Source organism: Trichomonas vaginalis, chromosome IV (genome assembly GCF_026262505.1).
Source record: "Trichomonas vaginalis G3 chromosome IV, whole genome shotgun sequence".
Lineage (NCBI taxonomy): Eukaryota > Parabasalia > Trichomonadida > Trichomonadidae > Trichomonas > Trichomonas vaginalis.
Window position 1 is genome coordinate 15,080 of NC_067206.1, and position 24,485 is coordinate 39,564.

At 34.0% G+C, this 24,485-nt stretch overlaps 5 protein-coding genes and 8 pseudogenes across 13 annotated transcripts, besides 4 other annotated features; 7 read left to right on the top strand and 6 right to left on the bottom strand.

Annotated features, from left to right (window-relative positions):
• Nucleotides 1-15: part of a mobile genetic element that runs on past the window's edge.
• Nucleotides 16-1,357: a mobile genetic element.
• A 2,468-nt stretch (nt 1,358-3,825) lies between these two features.
• TVAGG3_0000110 (uncharacterized protein) lies at nt 3,826-4,077 on the top strand (the record flags this gene model as incomplete). Its single annotated transcript, XM_001298656.2, has 1 exon — nt 3,826-4,077. The coding sequence occupies one exon, from the start codon at nt 3,826-3,828 to the stop codon at nt 4,075-4,077; it is 252 nt and encodes an 83-aa protein (XP_001298657.2).
• Nucleotides 4,078-4,641: 564 nt separating this feature from the next.
• Nucleotides 4,642-4,732: a repeat region (terminal inverted repeat of Maverick-3 transposon ID:TVAGG3_0000120).
• Nucleotides 4,642-24,485: part of a mobile genetic element that runs on past the window's edge.
• TVAGG3_0000130 lies at nt 5,337-6,772 on the top strand (annotated as a pseudogene). Its single transcript has one exon. A coding segment is annotated over exon 1 (1,436 nt).
• On the top strand, nt 7,217-8,298 carry TVAGG3_0000140 (annotated as a pseudogene). The gene has a single exon. A coding segment is annotated over exon 1 (1,082 nt).
• Nucleotides 11,961-13,015, top strand: TVAGG3_0000150 (annotated as a pseudogene). Its single transcript has one exon. A coding segment is annotated over exon 1 (1,055 nt).
• On the top strand, nt 13,606-14,025 carry TVAGG3_0000160 (protein of unknown function, DUF4108 family; the record flags this gene model as incomplete). The annotated part of the gene is made up of 1 exon (XM_051219635.1): nt 13,606-14,025. The coding sequence occupies one exon, from the start codon at nt 13,606-13,608 to the stop codon at nt 14,023-14,025; it is 420 nt and encodes a 139-aa protein (XP_051104621.1).
• On the bottom strand, nt 14,042-14,501 carry TVAGG3_0000170 (annotated as a pseudogene). The gene has a single exon. A coding segment is annotated over exon 1 (460 nt).
• On the top strand, nt 14,539-15,414 carry TVAGG3_0000180 (annotated as a pseudogene). The gene has a single exon. A coding segment is annotated over exon 1 (876 nt).
• TVAGG3_0000190 lies at nt 15,946-16,730 on the bottom strand (annotated as a pseudogene). The gene has a single exon. A coding segment is annotated over exon 1 (785 nt).
• Nucleotides 18,002-18,866, bottom strand: TVAGG3_0000200 (annotated as a pseudogene). Its single transcript has one exon. A coding segment is annotated over exon 1 (865 nt).
• On the bottom strand, nt 19,228-19,890 carry TVAGG3_0000210 (uncharacterized protein; the record flags this gene model as incomplete). Its single annotated transcript, XM_051219636.1, has 1 exon — nt 19,228-19,890. The coding sequence occupies one exon, from the start codon at nt 19,888-19,890 to the stop codon at nt 19,228-19,230; it is 663 nt and encodes a 220-aa protein (XP_051104622.1).
• On the bottom strand, nt 21,000-21,584 carry TVAGG3_0000220 (His-Me finger endonucleases family; the record flags this gene model as incomplete). The annotated part of the gene is made up of 1 exon (XM_051219637.1): nt 21,000-21,584. One exon carries the CDS (start codon nt 21,582-21,584, stop codon nt 21,000-21,002), a length of 585 nt encoding a protein of 194 aa, XP_051104623.1.
• On the bottom strand, nt 22,553-22,913 carry TVAGG3_0000230 (annotated as a pseudogene). Its single transcript has one exon. A coding segment is annotated over exon 1 (361 nt).
• Nucleotides 23,736-23,888, top strand: TVAGG3_0000240 (uncharacterized protein; the record flags this gene model as incomplete). Its single annotated transcript, XM_051219638.1, has 1 exon — nt 23,736-23,888. The coding sequence occupies one exon, from the start codon at nt 23,736-23,738 to the stop codon at nt 23,886-23,888; it is 153 nt and encodes a 50-aa protein (XP_051104624.1).

The window sequence follows — 24,485 nt, forward strand, 5'->3', positions numbered from 1 at the left end:
GAATACTACTACTATTCTCGTTAACGAAAAAGGGGATTTGACGGAGTCAAATCCCCGCTCACAAAAAGCGGACTTTACATGTCAAATTTTAAATGCATGTAAGGTCCACTTTTATGAGTTTTAGGAAGGAATTGGAGGCCATGAGTTACTGACATTTCATCAGTATCTCATAGCCTCCAATTCCTTCGCAAAATGGGAGAAACTTTGTCCGAATAGTTTAACATTCGGACAAAGTTTCTCCCATTTTAAGAAGGAATTGGAGGGTAAGAGATATACCATATGAATGTATATCTCTTACCATCCAATTCCTTCTAGAAAGTGTCCAAACTTTGGGTTAATTGCAAACTATTAACCCAAAGTTTGGACACTTTCAAGTGGAGATGGAAGGCTTTGGGGTATATATTAATACAATATACCTCAAAGCCTTCCATCTCCACTACAAATGGGAGAAACTTTGTCCGAATAGTTTAACATTCGGACAAAGTTTCTCCCATATTTCAATGTAATTGCTACCTGTGAGGTACTGATTTGAAGTCAGTGCTTCACAGGTAGCAATATTCACAAAATTTAAAAACATTTTATCAGTTCGTTAGATAACCAGAGCCTCCTAGGTGCTGAACCAGAATCAGTGCCTAGGGGACTCTAGTTATCTATATAAATCTGAGAAACTTTGAGGAAATTGTTCGACATTTCCTCAAAGTTTCTCAGTAATTTAGTGAGGAATGTTCGTTATCGTGTAAATATTTATAATATATACATGATAACAAACATTCCCCGCTAAAAGATGTAAAATCTTATAAGAAATAATTCCAAAAGAATAACAAATTTTATATGAAACTGAACCTTATGATTTAGTGATTCAAGATCACCGCTTCATAAGATTCAGTTTCAATCTCAAGTATCTCAAAAGTAAGGCTCTATTTTTTGCCATGCAAAGTGTCACTTTTTGTCAAACCGTTTTTATCGTTTTCGTTTACAACACTATAAAATATAATTGCTTATCAATGTATATTCTCCCTGCATGATATCAAGACTTGGCTATTAGTCTTTATCCATTTTTGAAAATTGTATTGTAAATTGTAAGAATTTCTGAATACTACTACTATAAAATATAATTGCTTATCAATGTATATTCTCCCTGCATGATATCAAGACTTGGCTATTAGTCTTTATCCATTTTTGAAAATTGTATTGTAAATTGTAAGAATTTCCGAATACTACTACTATAAAATATAATTGCTTATCAATGTATATTCTCCCTGCATGATATCAAGACTTGGCTATAAGTCTCTATTCATTATGAGTATGACCCCATTTTTTTACAAAAAGTGCCGAATTGCAACTTTGTCCCAATCTCAATATCGAATTCAATTTTCATATTGTAAAGTATGTTGGATTGACTAAATTACGGATTTTTACAACAATATCTCACGTTTGTTATATGAGATATTGTATTCTCTACGAAAAACTTTTTCCATACCTCTTTCCATAACAAATTCAATTGCAAGAAATGATATGGCTCTGTAAACAAATACGAGCAAAATCTCATCTAGCGACTAGAATATTAAATGAAGTAATTTTTTGTTTAAATCAATTATAAAATGAATAAAAACTTGACTTTTACTCTTCTTATTCAAGTATATTTCTAATTTAGTTCACGCCTTATCTGTGTATTGTATATATCAATTTAGAATTAATGATAATGAGGAAAATATTTTTGATTTAAAATAAGTTTTTAAAATCCGCCTTCATTTCATCACCATATGTTGTACATAAAGCGATGGCATTACAAATTATGCTTAATTTATCAGTTTAAGACTCCAAAAAAAATTCGAAAATTCAAAAATGAAATTCAAAATTTAAATGTTTCTCTTGAAAAAATCAATTTCGAAAAAAATTTGGATAATCAAAGTACTGGACAATTAGTCAAACATTCAATTTAACTAGTTTTTAATCATTAAACACATTTATTTTTTGATTTTGATATCATATTTGATAAACATTCATTCCAGAGTTAGTCAGATACCATAACCATCGTTAGATATATTGTTTCCACAACAAAAATATTATTTAAGGATAGTTAAATAAAATTGATTTTATTTCAATAACATCAAGTAAATAGATGAATGGAAACTTACTACATTAGCATTAATGTAGTAACTATATCGGAAATTTGAGTTATCAATACTCTAGTCAAAATGTTTCAAAATGAAATCAGAAATATTCAAAGTTAATATGCGGGACTGTGCATACATTGTAAAGGTCTTCGCTATTCTTTACAAATTTATATAATAAGGATGACCTTTGTTTATTTTATTGCAATAAATTCCTCAAATTTTGTAACTTCCCATACATTCAGGTCATTCGAATATGTATCACAATGTATGTAAATACCCAAGATTACGAAGAATTCTGTTGTTGTTTTTTCGAGATGCAAAATTTCGATTTTTATTGTGTGATTTTAGCTGGTGTAATATTATTGTTATCTCAACACACATGTGCTGTTGCAATACAATGCAAATTAGCGATGCTGAATTTAAATTCGATAATGCTTGAGAATAACTGACAATGCAACTAATTGTATTATACAAGATAATTGCCAATTAGAGTAATAAGTTCGGCTATATCAATCATTTCTTCCATTTCGGGCATGACGAGCAGAAAGGAAGCGATCAGAAATCTCAGAAAAAAAGGACTCGTTTTTTAAAAAGACCACCACAATGGATTATATATAAATTGGGTGTTATCAGAGTTTAATCCATTCATCATTTTTTTGCAGCAGAACTCCTTACGGAATCCCAGACATCATTAACAGACAAAGCAAGCTCTTCAATGCAACCTAATGCAATATTTATAAACTTCTTTATTGCTTTTTCTTCCTTCTTGACCATTTTTTCGAATTATAGATATGAAGATTCTTTAATTCGCTTCAGCGTCAGAATAATAGGACCGAAAACACAAGAAAACATTAACCATAAAACATGGTGGTATCAATGTCCCTATGTTCAAATGGATAAGGTTTTTTATCAAAATGATCCGAAAGTGATTAACTATGCCCTGATATCAGGTCGAACATATACAGAACGAGCAATAGTTCCGAGCAATTACATAACTCATAGTATGGTTTATGTTACATTATTTAAAGACGTTTTTGTTTCGAAAGGTCAGATCTCAGATGAAAAGCGAAGTTTTAAGACAATTTATCAGGACCATGGCGGTCACACAATGATGCAGACAACTGGAGAATTATTTGAATTAGTTTATTATATTCAGTATTTTAATATGTATGGCCACAATATTCATGATTTCCTTTGTGCAATGATGCTTGTTCCACAAGATTTGGTTTCAAGAGGCTTCATGGTTAATTCCCCTCCGATGTATCGAGAAATTACTCAAGAAATCTTAAACTTTTTAGGATATAAAGTGACGTTTGTAGATTTGTCACAACAAATATATGTTCACTCCCTTTGGCTGATAAATAGTTTAGAATATGCTCACGGCTACACTGCAGGAGGCCTTGACAGGCTACGAAAGCTGATAAAAACAAAAGTCAACTTTAATAAAATCAAACCTACAAGGTTTGTGATCAATGACAGACCAAAGGGAAGTGGAAGAAATTTCGATGATGTTAATAAGCTTTATGAAGCCATAAGTAGTGGTACAAAGATTGATGAAGGCTGTAAATGGGAAATAGCTGATTCTCAATTCTCAAGTTCTGTAGAAACAATTGTTAAGTTTTGGCAATCATTGAAAGTTCTTGTTGCTCCTTGCGGATCTGGTATTTATAACTCAATATTTATGCATGAAAAGTGTGGAATGTGTTTAATGTTCACTACTCAGGTAGATGAACCAAATCTTCAGCTTTGCGCGAATTTAAGATTTTTCTTAATTGGAGTTATCCATCCTAAAACTCCACATAAAGGCCCCGACGTTTATCCTGTGGATGTTCCTGCAATGGTGAAATACACACAGAGAGTAGTTGATGCCGTTAATGCAAGACATTGGACAACAATGGAAGATGTTGTTGTTCATTTTCATGAACCAAGTTACTTGAATTCACCACCTCATGAATTTTAGTAACTTCAATTTATACTATGTTTGTAGAGAAATTTTCGTGTTATTTTTTGTGTTTCAGCATAAATTATGTATTTACTTATGAAAAATAAGCATTTTATTCATTATCATAAAGATATACCATAACAAATTGATAAAATTTTAAAAAAGTGTATTTTAGTACGTTATTTCGCAAGAAAAAAAATCGTTCGCAAATCAAAATTGAAAGAAAAAAAATTGTTTGCACTTTTTCTGACAGTAAATATAAAAAAAGAATTTTACAGAGATGTGGGTGTTTATTCTTTAATAAAGATTGTTTATAATAAGTAGTTTCTTCCACTCTACTGGGAAATATGGTTAAATTTTTGATTTGGGCCGGGATTCCAAAATTAATTTGGAAATTTCGTCTCCTCTCTTCGTTTCTGGTTTTGAGGCATAACAATGACGCACGGAGAAGCCCTAACTCCTCTGGATGGCTTCACAAATACTTTTACTGGGTGGGTATGCGACGCATTCCATTTAGCATGGTCCTTCTATTTGAGAAGTTTATTTTTTACACCTCTGAAAATTCTTTTTTTATTATCATTTAAAAAAAAAAAAAAAAAAAAAGGTAGTGGGGCCTCCAGGCACTTCGTGCCCTCTAGCCCCTGAAGTTGATGAGTATAATGAAGTTTTTTTTTTCTTGGGATGGCCTTCCGGGCACTTTGTGCCCTCTAGCCCATAAGAAATTTTGCCCAAGACCCAAGAGGAGGACCGAACCCCAGCCGGTGACACTTTTTGTGTCGCTTTTTCACAAATTATATATGTTTTCATGTTTTGTCAAGACTTCTTCGTAAATGTTTTGTCAAGACTTCTTCGTAAATGTTTTGTCATGATTTCATCGTAAATGTTTTGTCAAGACTTCTTCGTAAATGTTTTGTCAAGACTTCTTCGTAAATGTTTTGTCAAGACTTCTTCGTAAATGTTTTGTCAAGATTTCATCGTAAATGTTTTGTCAAGACTTCTTCGTAAATGTTTTGTCAAGATTTCATCGTAAATGTTTTGTCAAGATTTCATCGTAAATGTTTTGTCAAGACTTCTTCGTAAATGTTTTGTCAAGACTTCTTCGTAAATGTTTTGTCAAGATTTCATCGTAAATGTTTTGTCATGATTTCATCGTCATAGGCACGGAGATAAGACGGTTATTTTACAAAACTGACAACACTTTGACCGAGTAGTTTTTTGTGCTGAACAAAAAGTGTCATATAAACATCTGTCAAAAACCGTTTTTTACTTCACTTAAAATGCCACGTAAGCTACGTAAGAATATACGTAAGAGGAAGGGAGCATTGAAACATCCAATAGTAAAACTGACACCACAACAACAGTTGCAACAACAAATTATGAATGACCCCACTATGTTGCAACAAATGTCAAGCAACCCTATGCTTTTAAACCGAGTTATTGGTGCACAGAGTGGAGGTTTAAGAGCGGCACTTTTAGCGAAAATGACAGGCTATGGTGGAGCTGCAGACGGAACAGCCTATAACCCTCAAAGTCAAATGAATTTGAGTTCACTCAAAAATCAAATAGCAGATGTCAAAAAGTCAAACATAGACATACAGAAACAAATAAGTGAAAACGAAAAGAAACTAGAATATGACAGGACACACAAAGAAACTTAATGAGTTAAACGTAGAGAAAAAGAAGAAAGAAGAACAACTGAAAGAACTAAGTACAGAGGAATATGCGAAAAAAAGTGTCAGAAAAAGCAGCAGAAGTAGCAAAAATGGAACAAGATGTTATAAATTTGAAAAACCATACTACTCAATATAAAGTACTGAAAGATGAAGAAATAAAACAAAAGCCCTGAAGACATATATGGATAGCGATGAGTATAAAAAAGAAGTTGAAGCAAATGTAAAGGCAGAAAAACTTTTACAGTTGCAAAACCAAACCGTACAGTATGAAAACTTAGCACAAGAAAGTAAAAATAACGACGCAGCCATGCAAAAGGCAATGAAAAGCGCAGAATATATAAAAGCTAATAATGACTGGTTAGATGCCCAAGCCAACGCTAAAGCAGCCCAACTTATAGGGTCAATAAGGACAAAAATACAAGCAATGAAGACAGTTCAAATGAAGCTTTAATGAATGCTGACTTTAAGAACGCCTTCGAAGCTCTTCATAGTAAGGTGAAACTAGTGAACGACTTCTCATCTGGAAAGAAACTGAAGTCTGAAGGTTTCGACAACGAGTTAAGAGAAGTAGCACAAATATGACGAAAATAACAGATGCAGCAGCAACGAGACAGGCAGTTCAAAGTGCCTATGACGCCGTTAGAGCAACTGTTGTGGAAAGTCAAGAAAAAGAGTTACAACAGACCAAAACAGACCTAGTAAATGCTTTCTTAAGAACGAAAAGTCAGGTAGGACATTATGCTGCAGATGGAACATATGTGCCAGCTGTGGAACTTATATACCACCAAACCCTCCAAGAGAAGCACCTGCACCAGGACTACCTAAAACATTTACATCGTCACATGGACACAGACACAGGCATGCACCAAAACCAACACAACAACCAACACAACAACCAACAGTTCAAAACACTGCACCACAACCAACAGTTCAAAACACTGCACCACAACCAACAGTTCAAACACTGCACCACAACCAACAGTTCAAAACACTGCACAGCAACAACCACAAACAGAGCAAGGACATAAAGAAGTAGAGAACAAGGAAACCAAGAATTCTTAAAAATGCTTAAGGAAAATTATGGTTACCCAGATACTCTTGACTTTAGTGACAGATATAAAGAAGCTATTAGAAAGTTCAAGGAAGGAAATACTGACCCGAACCTATTTAGCTTTATGGTTCAGCACCAAATGGGATATAATTTCAAACCTGGAAAATACAAGCTCGCTAAGGGATATGATTTAATAGCATATCATCCAAATGACATGGATGAATTTACTCCGAGATATTTGATGTCAGAGCTAAATGACAATTCAACTTTCGTCATGAAACGCGTAAAAAATAGAGACGGAACGAAAGAACAAAAGCTTATGAATGCGGATGACGTAGATAGGGAAATTGTTGAAAACGGTCTCGGAATATATGAAATGCCAGCAGATGAGGTACAAGAAACTCCACAGGAAGAAGTTCAGATACAACCAGACATGGAAGAAATAGTTCAGCAACAACAGCTAGAAGAGCCTGAAGGAAACGAACAAGTCCCTCCTTTGGAAACTAACTTCACAGAACCAGATGAAGATTTGGAACAGCCGAAAAATCTTGACCCTCAACAAGTGTATGCGGAGAATATGGAATCTTTCCAAGAGTCTAAGAAAAATTCGGCTGACATAGTAGAAGAATATCGAAAAATGTTCGCCGACATACAAAAGACTCCAACATCAGATGAAAATATTCAGCAAAGAATGGAAGAACTGAAAGAAAATGTACGCAAATACAACAATCCTTTTTACTTACGAGCATTTAACGTTCAATCTTCGGATGAACTCGGGTGAAAATAAAAGGTTAAATTTCAAGAAAACATATAGAAATGAAACATTGTTTAAAGTTCATTCAGAACCTAACCAAGATGGAAACAAACCTACTTTTGTTTCTGCAGACGATGGAACTACAATGAGATGGGGTCATAAAGCTAATCCGGATAGGTGGTTCATAAACTTACAACCTCAATTCCAAGAAGTTGTAGACGCAATGGAAGCGAATGGTGAACGAGATATAGCTGGTATTTTCAGCGCGGCTTTAATGCCATTGAAAGATATGAAACATGCAGATATTTTGGACCAGTATGAAATGAACATGGCTGATGGAAATATAACACCTGACGTTCTAGAACATTTATCTCAAAGAACTACACAGAACCATAGAGATGGTATATTTGGTGAAGAGTTTAGAAAGAAAGTTAGGGAGAGCGAAGGAAGAGAACCTATTGTACATGACCTTGCAAACGAAAGTTTACAAAATGTCATAAAAACTTACTTTGCAGACAATGAACTGAGAAGGGATGAATATTTAAGAAAACTCAAATGGACAGTACCAGATGAAATGTTAGTATTGAAAAACATGTTCCTTGACAAAATAAAACCAACTACAGAAATAAACGACGCAAGACTGAAAGATTGGGTAGAAGCTTTCCCATCACAAAAGATATAGTTGGTAACATGGAAAGAAAACCAGAATGGCTACAAAAACATATATTTGGAAACGAGCATATTCCATATGGACAGGCACTGTTTGAAGAGCTTGAACCGGAAACTCAGGAAAGAGTCATGCAAACAATACGCGAAGACTCAAATACAGACTATGACAAACTCTTTCTAGGATATAGGTTACCTGAGATGGGCGACCAGAGCCAAAAGGCAAAAAGGACATGGGAAATTTGCAACAACTAGATGAACATAATGCAAAGATGCAACAACTTCAAGCAGAGGGCAATGAAGGAAAAAGAAGAGTTAAAAACTCAGTCAGGAAGAAAGTAAAGCTTGGTCCACGTGGGTTCTATTATGACATATAAATCCAACTATTCTATATTTTTACCCATATGAAATGTACGCCGCTCAGAATATAACGCCAACAGTTTTGGATGCCATAATGGAAATGTTTCCGAATGGTATAACGAATGCGACAATGCCATTAGAAGGTCAGAAATAGTTCCTGGAACTTACGAATATACAACTGCTGTTTCTTATGGAAACGTAGGTGAGTTTGGAGAAGGTTCTTCAACAACAGTAGATATTGCATGCGACAGGTTTCATATAATTTCTATTGACAACTCATTCTTATACGTGGAACAAGACATTGAAATAAAACCTTCTGCCAAGTTGTCTGACAAGAAAGGTTGCAATGGAATTTTCTATGTCGGATACCAATATGCTCCAGAAGTTTTCATGGGATATAAGATATATTCTAACTCTGACTTAGTTCAAACAGTAACATGGGCAAACTATGAATGGTTCGCTTTGAGAAACTCAGTACAACCACAAGCTAGAGAACAAACAGACCAGTATGCAACTATTGAGAAAATAAGAAGACTTGACCCTAACGTTCCAGGAGTTTATGTTGACCTTTCTGGACAAAATGCAGCAGCAGTAACCAAAGTAAAATTGAAACTTAGAGTTCCTTTGTCATCTTTCCTCATCTTCAGGTTTTTAAGATACTTGCCAAACTGGGCAGGAAAAATTTCTATCGAACTTACTCCAAGCAAAAATAACTTAGTCATTGCACCAACACAAGACCCATTCACTCTTACAGAAGTAGTGGGAACAAATAAAATGTCATTCGCCGACTTTTGCAAAAACAAAGTTGACTTAGACTTTGGTTTCTCAAACCTCAACACTGAAGTAAACTATTATTTCAATGCTGCTGGAGATGCTTGGGACCCAGTTAAGTTCACATGCGAAAAATTTGAATGCAAGAGAATAGAAAGCAGACTTGCAGTCTATATGTTGGACCCAGATATTTCAAATGCTTTAGCTGCCAAATATATTGCAGTTCCACTTATGTTCCCTATACACCAAATATCTGTCAAAGACTTTGCAGGTGAAGTTGGAAACCAAAGTGCTGACCCAGGTGCAAGAACAGATATTGCCTTAACAACTGCAATGAAACATGCAGATACTATGTTTGTACTGTTCAGACGAACTATAAGTGACTATTCTTGCTTCTACAACCCTGGTATTAAATACCATATAAACATAGATGGCAAATACTATCCAAGAGAAGAATATTCCACAGTTGAAGATATGAGGTCATACAACTTGACATTAGATGCTATGAACTTTAACAACAACTTCACAACAACCATTAACCCTGAAATGCAAAGTTCTATTATGCCATATGTGAAAGTATGGACCATACAGGAGCTCAAAAACTCAATATACAAATGGAGACCGTTCAAACTTTTGGCTTGGCATTCCATTTGCTGACTCAGAAGACTTTATGGGTGGTATTTCAACTGTTGGTACTGTACAAATACAATATACTGGTGACAGAGACGGTCCAGATGAATTGAAAGCAAAGAAGTTTACAAAACCAATAGCACTTTTCACGGAAGATGCTCTTTTGAAGATTCGTTCGATGAAACCTGCTGGGCTCCTCAGATTGGTATAACGACAGCTTCCATCGAGCAGATTTTGGCAGCAGGTCAGTAAGTTGTTCTTGAACTGACTTCTCTTCCGTCAAATATGACAGTACGCCAGTTTTGATAAATATTGTATTATAAACTTACCTTTAGAAATATCGGTCAGTTTTGTTGTTATATTTTTGTCTGCTTCAAGAACTTTCACCATCTCGGTTATACCAACTTTCTTTGCTTTATGAAAATATTTTGTTCAGCAAAGACTGCTATTCTATAACATTTTCCATTGTTTGTGTAAAGAACTACTCTGTCAATGAACTTGTATTGTTTTGTGTGTGTAAACTTTGTTTTGCTTCAATTCGAAGAGATACTCAAATACGTCCATCTTTTTATTCTAAGTAAAATGTCATTTCCGAAAAAGAAGCGTAAGTGTTTCAAAAGGTTTAATGGCGGTGGCAGACGTGAAGTTAAATTCACCAACTCAAACAAACAGTCAAAGTGTTGTTGTCAATGTCAAAGAAGAGATGTTGAAGTGGGGAAACCATACGAGGACGAAGATGGTATAACAATAGTTCCTGTAAAAGAACAACCAACATACCCTGAAGTTAGCAGAGAGTTAAGTTCTGTTTGCAGATATTCGAAACGACTACCAACAACTGAAAGACAAAACTTCAAACTCAGGAGAAGATTTGTCAGGCTTTGGGTATAATGTTAAACTTGTTGAGCACAACCCTGTAAAAGTGAACTCATATGTCATTGCACCTCATGAAGTTTTGAAGAGAACTATTGAAACTTTTGACAGAGGCAGACGATATAAACATCAAAGAAATAGAACCCGACGTTAGTTGCTGTGGTGTTTCATATAATGTCATTGACAAGATATACGTTATGAAAGGAGGTGAAACGTTGAACTTAAATATAGTTTCCCAGACGTCAGTAAAAATATTTGACGACCACAACATTTCATTAAAATTTACTTGCTAAGTAAATGGCAGAAGACATAGTGGTTTATACTATTACGACTAAAAACCCTGAGTCATATAATTCTATAACAACAAACTTACAAAGTCCTCAAGGACGATATTGTAAACTGACCTTAAACACGATGACGACTAAAGCCTGTTTTGCTCTTTTGACACCAGAAGACTTTGTTGTTGTGAATGGTAAAAATACTCCTTTTGAAGATACCTACTCAGATATACCACCAACAGGTTTTGTTGACTTATTTAATACTTTAAGGACGGATGTAACATGTGCTGCAACTAGAGCAGGTTTCATTATGTTTTGGATGTCCGACTGAGTTTACTATAAACGATATGAGCTATAATACAAAACTTATATCTGGTTTTTACTACCAACAGTTTCCTATAACAGGAAAAGGTGTCATACAAGGAATGTCTATCCATTGACATTAAGCACACCAATCTTATATATTGTTTCAAAAACTTAGGTTCAAAGTGTTATTCGAATGTCGACAGAAACTACTATGACCAAAAGATACTCATGCGTATAAACAACACTTTCTCTGCTGGTTTGCCTATTGTTCATTCGAATGCAGAGTTTTCAGCTTTAGTAAACTCAAACACTTTAGCAAACATAAACTTAACCTTAGTTGACGCAAACTTTGTTCCTGTAAAACTTTTATGTCCTATGTATTGTCAATGACGGCAGAAAGTTTCGAATTGGAAGATGCAACTGGTGAAAGTATTGTATTACAAGAACAACTTCAACAACAAATAGCTCAAGAACAACAAATGCAACAAATGGAACAACAAAGTCAAGAATAAAAAAATAATATTTTTTTTATTTTTATAAAAATGTACAGAATAGATGTTTCAGATTTTTATGACTTCCAAGCATTCAGAAATATGTGTCCATTTAGAGACTATAACAAAGCAGTCGCAGAATTTGAAACGTTTAGTCATTTATGTTGACTCTGCCCCAGAATGTTATGTCATGAAAGAATGGGATGTTGTCTTTAACAAACCAAGAGCAACAATAGTTTCAGAACAAGAATGTAGACAGAAACTTAAGAAAATAAAAGTCGTACAAGTTGGTATGAAGATGTTAGATGCTTGGGATATCTTATTGTCAAAACTTGAAGATTTTTCAGTTCGAGGTATAAAGTTCTATACACCTTCTCCAAACTTCTATTCTATCTTCACTGGATATAAATACGAACAAGTAGAATGGAAAGAAAATATTATAGAAGCTTGGTTAGACCATGTCAAAGAAATTATATGCAATGGAAACGAAAGAGTCTATGAGTATATCTTATGTTGGTTTGCAAACATCTTACAACATCCAAGTGCTAAGAATGAAACTGCTCTCATTATAATTGGAAAACAAGGAACAGGTAAGAACACATTCTTTACAGATATCTTATGCAAACTGTTAGAGGGCTATTCGAACCCGAATATGACAAACTTAGAAAACATATGTGGCAAGTTTAACTCCTCAATAGAGAATATGAAACTTATAGTATGTAACGAACTTCAAAGTATAGATACAACAAAAGTTTTAAACTCAGATGCTTTGAAGAGTCTTATAACAGACAAAGTTGGAGTTGTTGAAAGAAAGTATAAAGACCAAAGAGTTTGTAAATGTTGCAAACTTCATTATGGTTTCAAACAATACTGTTCCGATGAAGTTAGAAAGTTCTGACAGAAGATATGTAGTTGTCAGAACGTCAGATTCTCATATGCAAGATACAGAATATTTTGACGACTTAGCAGAAACTTTGACATCTGACTTTTACAACCACTTGTTCTCATATTTCATGACATTAGATATTTCAAAGTTCAATCCAAGGACAAATTCCACATACCGAAGAAAGACAAACATTGTTAGAAGCAAACAAGAGTGTATATGAACTGTTTATATCATGAAACTGACTTTGTGTCATTAGATGAAAGGTCATTGTACGATTCGTATAAACAATATTGTCAAGAATATGGTTATATGACAGCGTCTAAACGAACATTCTTGGCAAATGTCAAAAGTCTTTTAGATGTTCAGAACGGCGTATATACAAAGAAAAATTTTTCTGAGTAAATTTTAAAAAAAATATATATTTTTATCCGATAGAAAAGATGACAGAAAAATTAACTTTTTACATAGCGCCAGACCCTTCTTGCCCACATCCTTTTAAGCCACAATATATAGACATAGAACTAAATAGAGAAAGCGAAATTCTACAAACAGAAGAAACATATAGAGACCTAGATAACGAAAATGGATATGCGCCTATTCTGGTTAGATTGTCCTTATGAAATGTATGAAAAAAGGCTTTATATGAAGAATATAGAAAATATTGTTATGAAAACAATAAAAGACCAAGCTCTAGAGAAAAATTCTATGCTGGTATAAAACATCTTTTCAAAGTTCGGAATGGCAAATATAGAAAGAAATAATTTTTCTGAGTAAATTTTAAAAAAAATATTTTTTTATCCGATAGAAAAGATGACGAAATATATTTCAGTAAATAAGTACATGACAGAAGTCAAAGATAAGTTAGCTCCATTCGCATATTTGAATGTTTACTTCTACAATTTTGAAAAGTCTACATTTGACAAAATTTGGAACATTGCACCAGTTAAGTTTGCTGTTGTTAGAAAAAGTGGTGCAACTTTTGAAGACTTAGACATAGAAGGTTTGTTAGCAGTCAAAGAAAATTTTGACAGAAAGTTCTCAAAACTCGAAGAAGGCAAAGCATACAAACTTGTTATACCTTATGAACCAAAGAAAGCAGACGACTATGAATATTATGAGTCTAAGATAGTTGAAGTTCAAGGTAAATTGGGTAAAAAGATTTTAGAGTCTAAGCCAGTGTTTGCCCCTAAAGAGGAAGAGAACATTGACATTGACCCAGAAATGTTCTAAAAATAAAATTTTATTTTTACATGTCAAATTTCTTTTTCTCTGGAACTGGTTCAGGTTCTTTCTTCTCTTCTACTTTCTTTTCTTTCTTTTCTTTCTTTTCTCTCTTCTTCTCTTTTCTGTGGAGTTATGTCAAATTTTCTCAGAACCATATTTATGTAAAAGTTCTTGTCCTTTAATAGCTCTTCTATTCTGTTTTCTATTTCATCTTCAAGAACAGCGCATGTGCCTTCTTTGCATTTCTAAGAACTTTTTTGGACTTCATCTTTCCAATCGGCGTCATCTCTGTCAACAAGTCTGTCATTGACAAATTTTAAGACTGCTCTTTGTAATGTTTTATGGTTCTTGTCATATTCCCAGAAACAGAACTTTAGAACAAATTCACCTTTCTTGTTTACACTATGTAAGATTTTATGGTCGACAGATGTTTTGCTGTCGAAAAGTTTGTCTCGAATATAGATAGCGAAATCGCTAGACATTTTCAAAAAGATAAAAATTTTTAATTTTTCTAAAAATATGTTAGAAAAAAAGTTTGCTGACTTGACAAGAAATTTGAGAATGTTTTAAATAAGAACAAGAGGAAGTTGGAAAATGCTCAGATAAAACCCATACATGACAAGTTCCTATTTGCTCAGAATTGGTATAACAGGTCTAATTGCACCACCTGGGTCGGGTAAGACTTTCACTTATCTTAAAATGGCTGCACAACAACAAGAACTAGATGAGAAGAACCCATTCTATGAGTTAGTTGTCATTTGTAGTACTTCTGGTCAATTTGACCAAACCGTCAATTCGTTCAAAGATATTATAAAAAAGTCTAAGTTAGTATGTATAAAAGATACTGAGTTGTTAGATTGGATAAAGAAGTACCAAAGAAGGGTTTTGAAGTACAATGCTATAAATGAGTATATAAATTCTAAGTTTAAAGACCCAAATGAGGAAATGCAGAGAATATTAGAGAAGAAACACTTCAGAAACAAACAGAAAGAGATAGAATACATTTCGAAGAAATTGCAATCTTACGATTGGAAGACATACCCTCACAGATGTCTTCTTATCTTAGATGACTTTGCTTCTCATCCTTTGTTAAAGAACAGAGAACAAGACATGTGTCGAATTCTTAAGAAGCTCAGACACTTTAACATCTCAGTCGTAATATGTGTACAGACAGCAAAGAGTTTAAGTAAGGATGTTAAAAGAATACTTACTGACATTATACTTTTCCCTGGATTGTCCGAAGACGATTTCATGGAACTTATGAAAGAGTCCATGGCAGGTAAGTTTGACAGACATGAACTATGGGAGAAGTACAAAGTCATACAAGACCCTCATACTTCTTTCAGAATTCATATCTACGCAAACAAAGTTCAAATTGTAAAAAGTCAAGCGTAAAAAATGTAAGTGTTTTAGTCTTAGTCTGCTTGTGGTGCTGGGGCTGTCGGTTCTTCTGGCTTTGGAAGACATTCAGGAAGAGGAACGTCGGACATTCGTTTGTGTCCTGTCGGATGGAAGAACTTTTCCAGTTGTCGGGAAAAATTTTTCCAGTTGTCGGGAAATTTTTTTCCTGTCTGAAGGAAAATTTTTTCCTGTCTGATGGAAAAATTTTTCCTGAAGTTCGACCAAAAAGTTCTCAATTTTCGAAAATTTGAATGGTTTACGGACGGACAACTGGAAAATTTTTTCCTGTCTGATGGAAAAATTTTTCCTGTCGGATGGAAAATTTTTTCCTGTCGGATGGAAAATTTTTTCCTGTTGGAAGGAAGAGTTCTTCCTGTTGTCGGGAAAATTTTTTCCTGTTGGAAGGAAAATTTTTTCCTGTTGGAAGGAAGAACTTGGAATGTTGGAAGGATTTGACAAGACAATTTACTTTATAGAGCTACATGAGCCATCTTTGGTGTCAAGCTTGAAAAATAAATGGTTCATCTACTCTGCTTGTTTGAAGTTGTCAAAATACTCTGTTATTTTTTCCTTTAACAATGGCAAATCTTCTTTGAAGGTAAGAATTGTACAACCTTTAATGTCATAGTGTGTTTGAGGTAACGTATCTTGAACTATTTGTTTCACATCTTCATTCGGTGTCATTGAAATCGGTAAGTTTTCGCGATAGAACCAATTTCTGTCAGATTTGTAAATCTTAGCAAGGTCGTAAAAGCTTTTGTTGTTTCTTCTGACTAAATGCAACATAACCATATCTTTATCTTCTTTCATTTTCCATCTCTTCAGTATAAATCATATACTTATAGTTCTTTTCCTTTCCTTTTGCGTACCGAACGTGGTATTCTTTCTGAATGTTTTTTGTCTTCTTTCATCATATCTTCTCTCTGCTTTGCTACAAAGTTCGTCAAGTAGCATAAGTATGTAGATTGCATAACGAGCGTGAAGCCCACATTGCTATTGAACTAACTAGGAACTTATGAACATATATACCTTTTAGATGTGATGGTAAGTTTTGTCTGTCTTGGTACATCTTTTTTAAGTTCTTCATGTTCAAACTCACTGAGGAGTTCATGAGTGCTATTTAATTCAAACCAGTCTTGTGGTTTCTTAGTGTCTGGAGCAAAACATGCTGTCAAAATACTTTGCATTTGGTACATATCGTCTTTGACCGAACGAATGAGACGGAGTTGTTTGTTAAACTGAACCCACTCATATTCTTCATTTATAGCTTCATGGACTATAACTGTTGTTGTGTTCTCTGATGTTGACATATCTGTCTTTACATACAAAATAAAAAAAATATTTTATAAAAAACTAACTTTATTTTTTCTATCTTAAGGAAATTCATGATTTTCATATGGAATCTCTTCTCTCAGTTTTCCGAGGGAAGCAAGCATATGCCATTTTACTCAGATTTTTGTGCTGAATTCAGCAAAAATATAATTTAGGGTAGAAGGTTAGATCTAACCTGTCTTCTACCCTCTTTTCTACCCCAGTTATTTTATAAGCGTTTTTACATGGTAAACGTTATGAATTCGTGAGACTCTAACAGTTTGTAGCTTCTATTTCTTCTTTTAGTACATCGAATGTTTTAACAATGTCGAAAGTTTCTTTATATTTCTTCTTGACGTCAGATAGAAGGAAATCTTCTGCTGTTGGATAGTTTTGTCAAGACTTCATTGTAAATGACCAAAAATATATTTTATGTTAGCATGTTAGATCTAACATGTTTTCTAACATGTTTTTTCACATGGTCTAAAACATTACAAAAACTCATTGAATTTTCAAGACTTCATCGAACTTTAATGTTTTGTCAAAACTTCTTCGTACATGTTTTGTCAAGACTTCTTCATCGTAATGAGCGTAAATCAGACAAAAATATATTTTAGGGTAGAAGGTAGATCTAACCTGTCTTCTACCTCTTTTCTACCCCAGTTATTTTATAAGCGTTTACATGGTAAACGTTATTTTACATTATGACACGAAGTAAAGGTTGACACTTCGTCAAAAAAATCCCTGAAATCATATCTTACATACAAAAAATACAAAAAAATGACACTAACTTATTTTCTATCTTTCACAAAAGACCAAAAATAAACGCTTTACATGTATTTTTCAGCAACTTCGTCAAATAATTTTATAGCTTTATCTATCTCATCTACTTCAAACGTTTCTTTACCTTTTATGGGAGCACCATACATTTTCTCAAACTTTTCAAGTAGTTCTGTTTCTGCAGCTCTCATATCATTAACCAACACAACCTTGACTATTATTGACTGTACTGTCATATCTTAGAGTTATTATATGTCCTTCCTATCTTATATCTCTTTGTATTGAAGTCCTTCGGTTTCTGAACGATGTAAAGTAAGCCTTCACTGCAACGTTCCGTATCGAAGAACCATATGTTATGAAGTTATATCCAACAACTGGGTCTAACCATAACAAAACTATTGGTATAAGACTTTTGTCGATGAGATATGCTGCAGTTCCATAGAATTTTACCGATATCATAAGCTCAGGATTTCTTGTCAAAAATTTTCTGAGTAGAAGCAATTTTAACCCAGTGGTTTGTTTTCTTTCCAAATGGAGATAAAATGTCTGACAAAGAATATTTGTTGTATTTCTTTGAGTATCTTACGTTTAAATCACCAATTCTAACCACTTTGGTGTCATTGTCTATCTTTCCAACTGTTTCAAACTCATTGTTTGTCATATCTTTCTTTAAGTCAGCATAGTCGTTTCGCATACGTTCTATCTCTTTGACGGAGTAGTTATATCTCCTCATTGCTGCTTTACATTTAGAACATTGCGGGTTCATTTTTGCGTTATATTCTGAAACCTTACCTGCTAGTATGACTAAGGCGTCAATTGCTCTCTTTAACTCAAAAGTTGCGGGTTTTATCTGTTCATTCCATATCTTACCTCTTCTATCTTTATCTCTTATCTGCCATACACATTTTGCAACTAACGAAACAAAGTTATCGTAGGTCTTAAATTCTTCAGATTTGTATATGTCAGAGATGTTCTATTATACCATATCGCAATCTTTGTCCATGACTTGTGGCGGTTGCAATGAAATCCAAGAAACTCATAGTTTACCTTTCGTATGAACTTCTTTATTTCTACTGAGTCAGTTGCTTTGACTTCTATTTCATCGAATTCTGGAATAGTGAGTTTTTGTTGTTGGATTTCAGGAAGTTTAGGTAGATGGTCAATAATATCCTGCATTTCATAAAGATATTCTTCATCTGTTTCATCTTTTGCACTACAGTTTAGATCTCCTTGGAGAAGTTCTTGCTTTATCTTCTGGATTTCTGTCTCAAAAGTATATGAAGAAGGAATGAAGCTTTTCATTTCTACTAACATTGAAGTTGGGTTCATGACTAACGAGTTTGGTGCTGTTGTTGTTTGAACTGTTGTTGTGCCGATTGTTGACATTTTTATTTTTTTATACAAAATAAAAAAAATAAATAAAAATAAAGTTAGTTTTATTTTTTATTTCGGGGAAATTCATGAAAATTCAAGAGGGTAGAAAAGAGGGTAGAAAGGAGGGTAGATCTAACCTTCTACCCTAAACATTATTTTTGGGTCCTTTACGCTCATTACGATGAAGTTTCGACAAAACATTTACGAAGAAGTCTTGACAAAACATTTACGAAGAAGTCATGAAAATTCAAGAGGGTAGAAAAGAGGGTAGAAGACAGGTTAGATCTAACCTTCTACCCTAAAATATATTTTTGCTGAATTCAATAAAAATAAATGGTTCATTTACTCACAATATTTTTTTACAAAACGACCCCAAACTTTTAACTTCTTTTCTGCAGCTTCTAATGCTATCTTAGCGAGTTCATATTCTCTAAATTCTCTCTTTAAATCTTCTTGTTCCCATTGGTCTAGTTCGTATGGAGAATCTCTATAACCATAACATATCTCACGTTCATGTTCTAATTGTTTTTCGCACATTTTTCTAACTTCTTGTTCGAACAAAGGTTTAGCATTCTCTACTGTATCTTCAAGTTCTTCTTCATCTAATTTCTCATGAACTTTCTTGTCTATGGAGTCCATAATTTTTCCAACTGCTATACAATATTTTGGAGAAGCCCACATTGCAATATAGTTTACAAGTCTTGGGTCTACATACATTCCTCTAACCTGTTTGATTTCATCCGGAATTCCTGCATGAATTTTGTATAAAAAGCAACCCGCTGTTTTCCGCGGGTTGGTATATTCTTCACAAAATGCCTTAAAATACTCTTCCCAGGACTTATTTTCCAACAACCTTCTAAAGTCTTTCCTAAACTGCTGACACATCTTTGTTGCATTTATATAACCATCCTTGTCTCTACGTAAGACTTCAATACCGTTGTAAGTGCCTTTTGTGAATGTTTCGCCATTAGATTTGTTCGTGAACGTTTTTGCTTCGACTGACATTACTGTTCTTACAATAAAAATAAAAAATATTTTTTTAAAAAAACTAACTTTATTTTTTCTATCTTAAGGAATTTCATGAAAATTCACCTGTTGAATTTTGTATAAAAAGCAACCCGCTGTTTTCCGACGGTTGCTATATTCTTCACAAAATGCTTGTTTTGAGGTCGAGCCACTTTTGGCTCCACCTCTTTTTTCAACCAAAACTCATTTTTCAATACTTTTTCAGCACTTTTCCGTAGTTATATATGAAAGACAATTCGAGATAAAAGTCGTAGTATAATGGAATAATATGCTGCACACCGTTTGTTGTGAACCAGACTTGAAAGTCAGAGAAACTGTTACTAGGTGGTTCGTAGAATTTAGAAGCAAAGTCATAAAAGTCCTTACCGATACATAGAAAACTGTTGTTGCTTGAACTGAAACTTGCATGACACATGACATTTTGAGGGTCAAACACATTTCTATAAACTGTCAAATCTGTTGGTGGGCGTATAAATTTAAACGGACCGTCAGGTGGTAATGGTTCGTTCTGGTTTAGTAACCGAAGAAATTGTGCCCAAGAACGTTTGTCTACTTCCCAAAATAAAAACTGTGTATCTCTTGGAGGGTTATTTTCAATCCTTTGAAATGAAACTGTGGAGTTCATCTTGTCATATTCTAGTTTCAGATAGTATGTTCCATTTAGTAAAGAGTCGTATTTTTTTTGAAATTCCCAATAATATTTGTTTATTTGAGTTTGAAAGTCATTTAGAGTTTTTTCAAGACTTTCGTCTGAACGAATTGTAAAGATTCTCATTTCGTCAAATTTGTCTATTAGACCATCAGAACCTTCATACTGCCCATGAAAATATACTGCGAACATAAACGCGTTAGTTCTATTTGAAAACAAAACTCTTCTAAATCCTATTGCCTTTGCATCTGAAGGACTTTGAAGCCAACGAATTGGATAGTCAAACCTGTAAGCTCGGGATGAAATTTCTTCATCTGAAATAGTCCTACCAGTATTTGTAAAGATATAGTCTAACGGTTTTGTATCTGCTACTTTTGTTCTTTGTTTTTCAACCTGAAGCATTTAATATATGTAAAAATATATTGTTTTAAAAAATGTTTTAAAATGGTATGCCATATAGCTTCTTGAATTTGTTAAGATATAGTCTAATGTATTTTCCATCTGTATCTCTAGCGTTTACATAAGCATAGCCCGCCTTAGTAAAACATACTTGTAATTTCCTATAGTTTACGCCGGTATAAAAGTAGAAAGAGTCTTGTTCTTCGCTATAGTAGTAAAACTCCAACCTATGCCTGCCATAGTCTGTAATTTCAATTGTTTCATCTTCTAGTTCGTCGACAAATTCGAATACAATATCTCGAAATTTGCTTTTGTTCTTATTGTTTTCAGAACGAGTGACCCAGCGTAAGTTTTCAAGTCTATTGTCGTTTCTTATACGGTTTATATGGTCTACAAAAGGTAGATTGTTAGGGTTCGGTATAAAATGAGTTGCAATGACAACATGTTTAAAATAGTTTTTTCCACTCATATCCATAATAGCATATCCGTCATTTCGCTCCCATCCGCTTAAAACTCTTTTTGTCTTTTTGTTTCTGACTTCAAATGACTCACAACAGTGAATTTCATATTTCTCATCTAACAAACAAGTTTCCCAACGGTCTTCTCCAACAAACTCAGCGTACATTTCAAATAAAATAAAAAAATATTTTTTTTAAAATATATTGTTTTAAAATGGTATGCCATTTCATATTTCTCATCTAACAAACAAGTTTCCCAACGGTCTTCTCCAACAAACTCAGCGTACAGTTCAAATAAAAAAATATATTTTTTCTTTACTTTACATAACCTCCTGCTACCAGAAGTCTTTGACGCCAACCCATACCAGCTAATGAAGGTTGACTTGGTTTAGTAGTATTGAAACTAAACTTTGTTTTTGGTTTATCTTCAGTTTTTGGTTTTTCTTCTTCTATCGGTTTTTCGTCACTTTTCGGTTCCTCTGACTTTACTTCACTTGCAGGAACAGTTGTGTCGTCAACATCTTCATAAATATCATATGCCATTTGTTTTTGTTTTCCTTTCAACTTTTTGTGTTTGTTGTAAAGTTTAGAATATTTCGACTCTAAGTCAATGAGATGTTCTATAATGAACTGTTGGTCAGTGAAGTAAACTTTTCCATCTGTTGTCTCGAAAGCTCCTTCAGACTTCAATATTTTATTTGTGAGAGTCTGTTTCTTTTTTGAGATACTAGCTGTTCCATTTCTATGAAAAGTGACTTTATAGTTAGGGTTTGTATTTCCAGACCTGGCACTTTCTATTATTGAATTTTCTCTTCATCTGTAAGTTCTTTGACAGGTTTTGACAATGGTTCTGAACTTTTTGTTTGTGGTGTCAAATCTACCGTTTCAACTTCTTCGGTCATTTCATCTCAGTAAAAAATTTTAGTTTGGTTTGTTTTCAACTGGTTGTTGTTGTTTTTTAAGTCGCGTCTAAAACTTCCTGAGGTATAGGAAGAACTTGACAAACACGTGGTGTAACTGCTGGAAGTCGACAAATCCATCTTGAACCCATTTGTCTCAATGCTGTATTGTTCATTTCATCTCAGTAAAAAATTTTACATTCCCCAAGTTTGAGGCGGTTGAGGTTGGTTATTGTTTACCCATTGTTGTGCATGGTTATATCCTCTGTTAAAGAATCTTTCACCTTGGTCCATATAGTGTCCTGCTTGGTTATAGTAGTCATTTGCTTTGTTATAATAGTTTCCTGCTTGTCTTCCTACATTGTCCATCCATCCTTGAACTTTTCCTCTTGTTTCAGGATTTGGAATAAGATTTGTTGCATCTCGTGCTACCTCCCAACCTTTCTGTACAGTTTGTATAATAGGTTGTGCTTTCTCTTTAAGTATACCTAATGTACTCAAAATCTTCCTTCCAATTCCAAATGCACCTCTGGCTAGTGTTCCCACTGCGGGCAAAAATCTGGATGCAACTCCTGCTAATGCGCCAAATAAACCCATTTCTTATGGGTTAAAAATGACGAATTCAAACAAGGACCCGTATGTTTCTAAAGCAACAAAGAAAGCACTCATGGTAAAAAATCTTTAGTTCAACACCAAATGCTTGGTTTATGGATATCTTGAAAACATTCCGAGGTATAGAGAAGATGGACCACCATACTGGCTAATATTTGTCGGTCAAAACACAAGATACTGTGAAGCCATACCATTACAGTCCAAAAATATTTTAGATGTGAAAACTGCTTTGACAATATTCGTTGACAAATACCATCCAACAAAACTGACATCTGACTGTGAAAGTTCTTTCAAATCAGACGATATTAAAAACTATCTGCGTTCAAAAAATGTAAACCAATATTTCATTGTCGACCAAAACCATTCTGCTCTTGGTGTCATTGACAGTTGTATAAAAATCTTAAGAGACTTAAACCAACCACAAGGTGGTGAAGCAAATGAAATGTCATATGACGACAAGTATAGACATTTCTCCATGGCAAAGATGAGACAAGTTTTAAATATTTACAATAGCCGTAAACAAAAAGGTTTGGGAAACCACTCCCCCGAAGAAATGAAAAACAACCCGACTTAGAGAAAGACTATATATTTAATAGTTTAGTCAAAAGAGACAAACAAGAAAGAATGCCAGGCTTCAAACTTAAGAAAGGTGACAAAGTAAAAATAGAAATACCTAAACGCGACCCATATGAAAATACTATTGACTATGACAACAATGGGAACTCGACAGGTACACGCATTCGTGTTCGTAAAAATAGAAGAAAGTATACAAGAGAATATTATGAAGTTTTAGGCAAACATGGCAAAATGTACAGACTGCAAGCAGAAGATAAAACTACTATTGTCAGACCTCGTTTCAAACTTGTTAAGGTTCAAGGTGGTATACTTTCAAAGACAGTTCCTAACAAATATAAGACAACTCCTGACGAATATGCTAAAGAAGTTGAAAATGACGACTAAGCGTTTCTATACCATGCGTAAACTGTCATGTAAGGTGGCATGTAGTCTTTACTTTGTCCCGTTGTTTGCGTATACCCTGAAACGCGATGTGTATGGCTTCCTCCTACCTCAGTGTTACTCCAGTAACAATTTATAGCAAACTTAACGTCCTCTTTAACATCATATCCTTTACCTTTTGTCATTCCTGACCAATCCCAAAATCTATGACTATGCAAACCTGCTTCAGATGTACTTAAATTTATGTAGTGACTGTGCGCAGGTAAATTTGCACCTGAAATCGTTTTACTTCCACCTGTTTCCTTTGAAGAGTTTGCACAATACAAAAACCTGTCGACTATTTGAGTCCAAGTTCCAAAACCAAGTACTACTTCTGGTCTGGTAGAGTTCATTGACGTGTAAATAGAACCTATAGGATATACTGTTTGAAGTATTTCTGTCTTTAATGTTTGAAGCTCTGTTTTGTCTGCTTTCTTATATAACTCATCGTTAACATATGTTTTGTCAGCTTTTTTATCTAACTCATCGTTAACATATGTTTTGTCAGCCTTTTTATCATATAAATCTTGAGCAGTGAATTTAACATTGTTTTCATCCTCC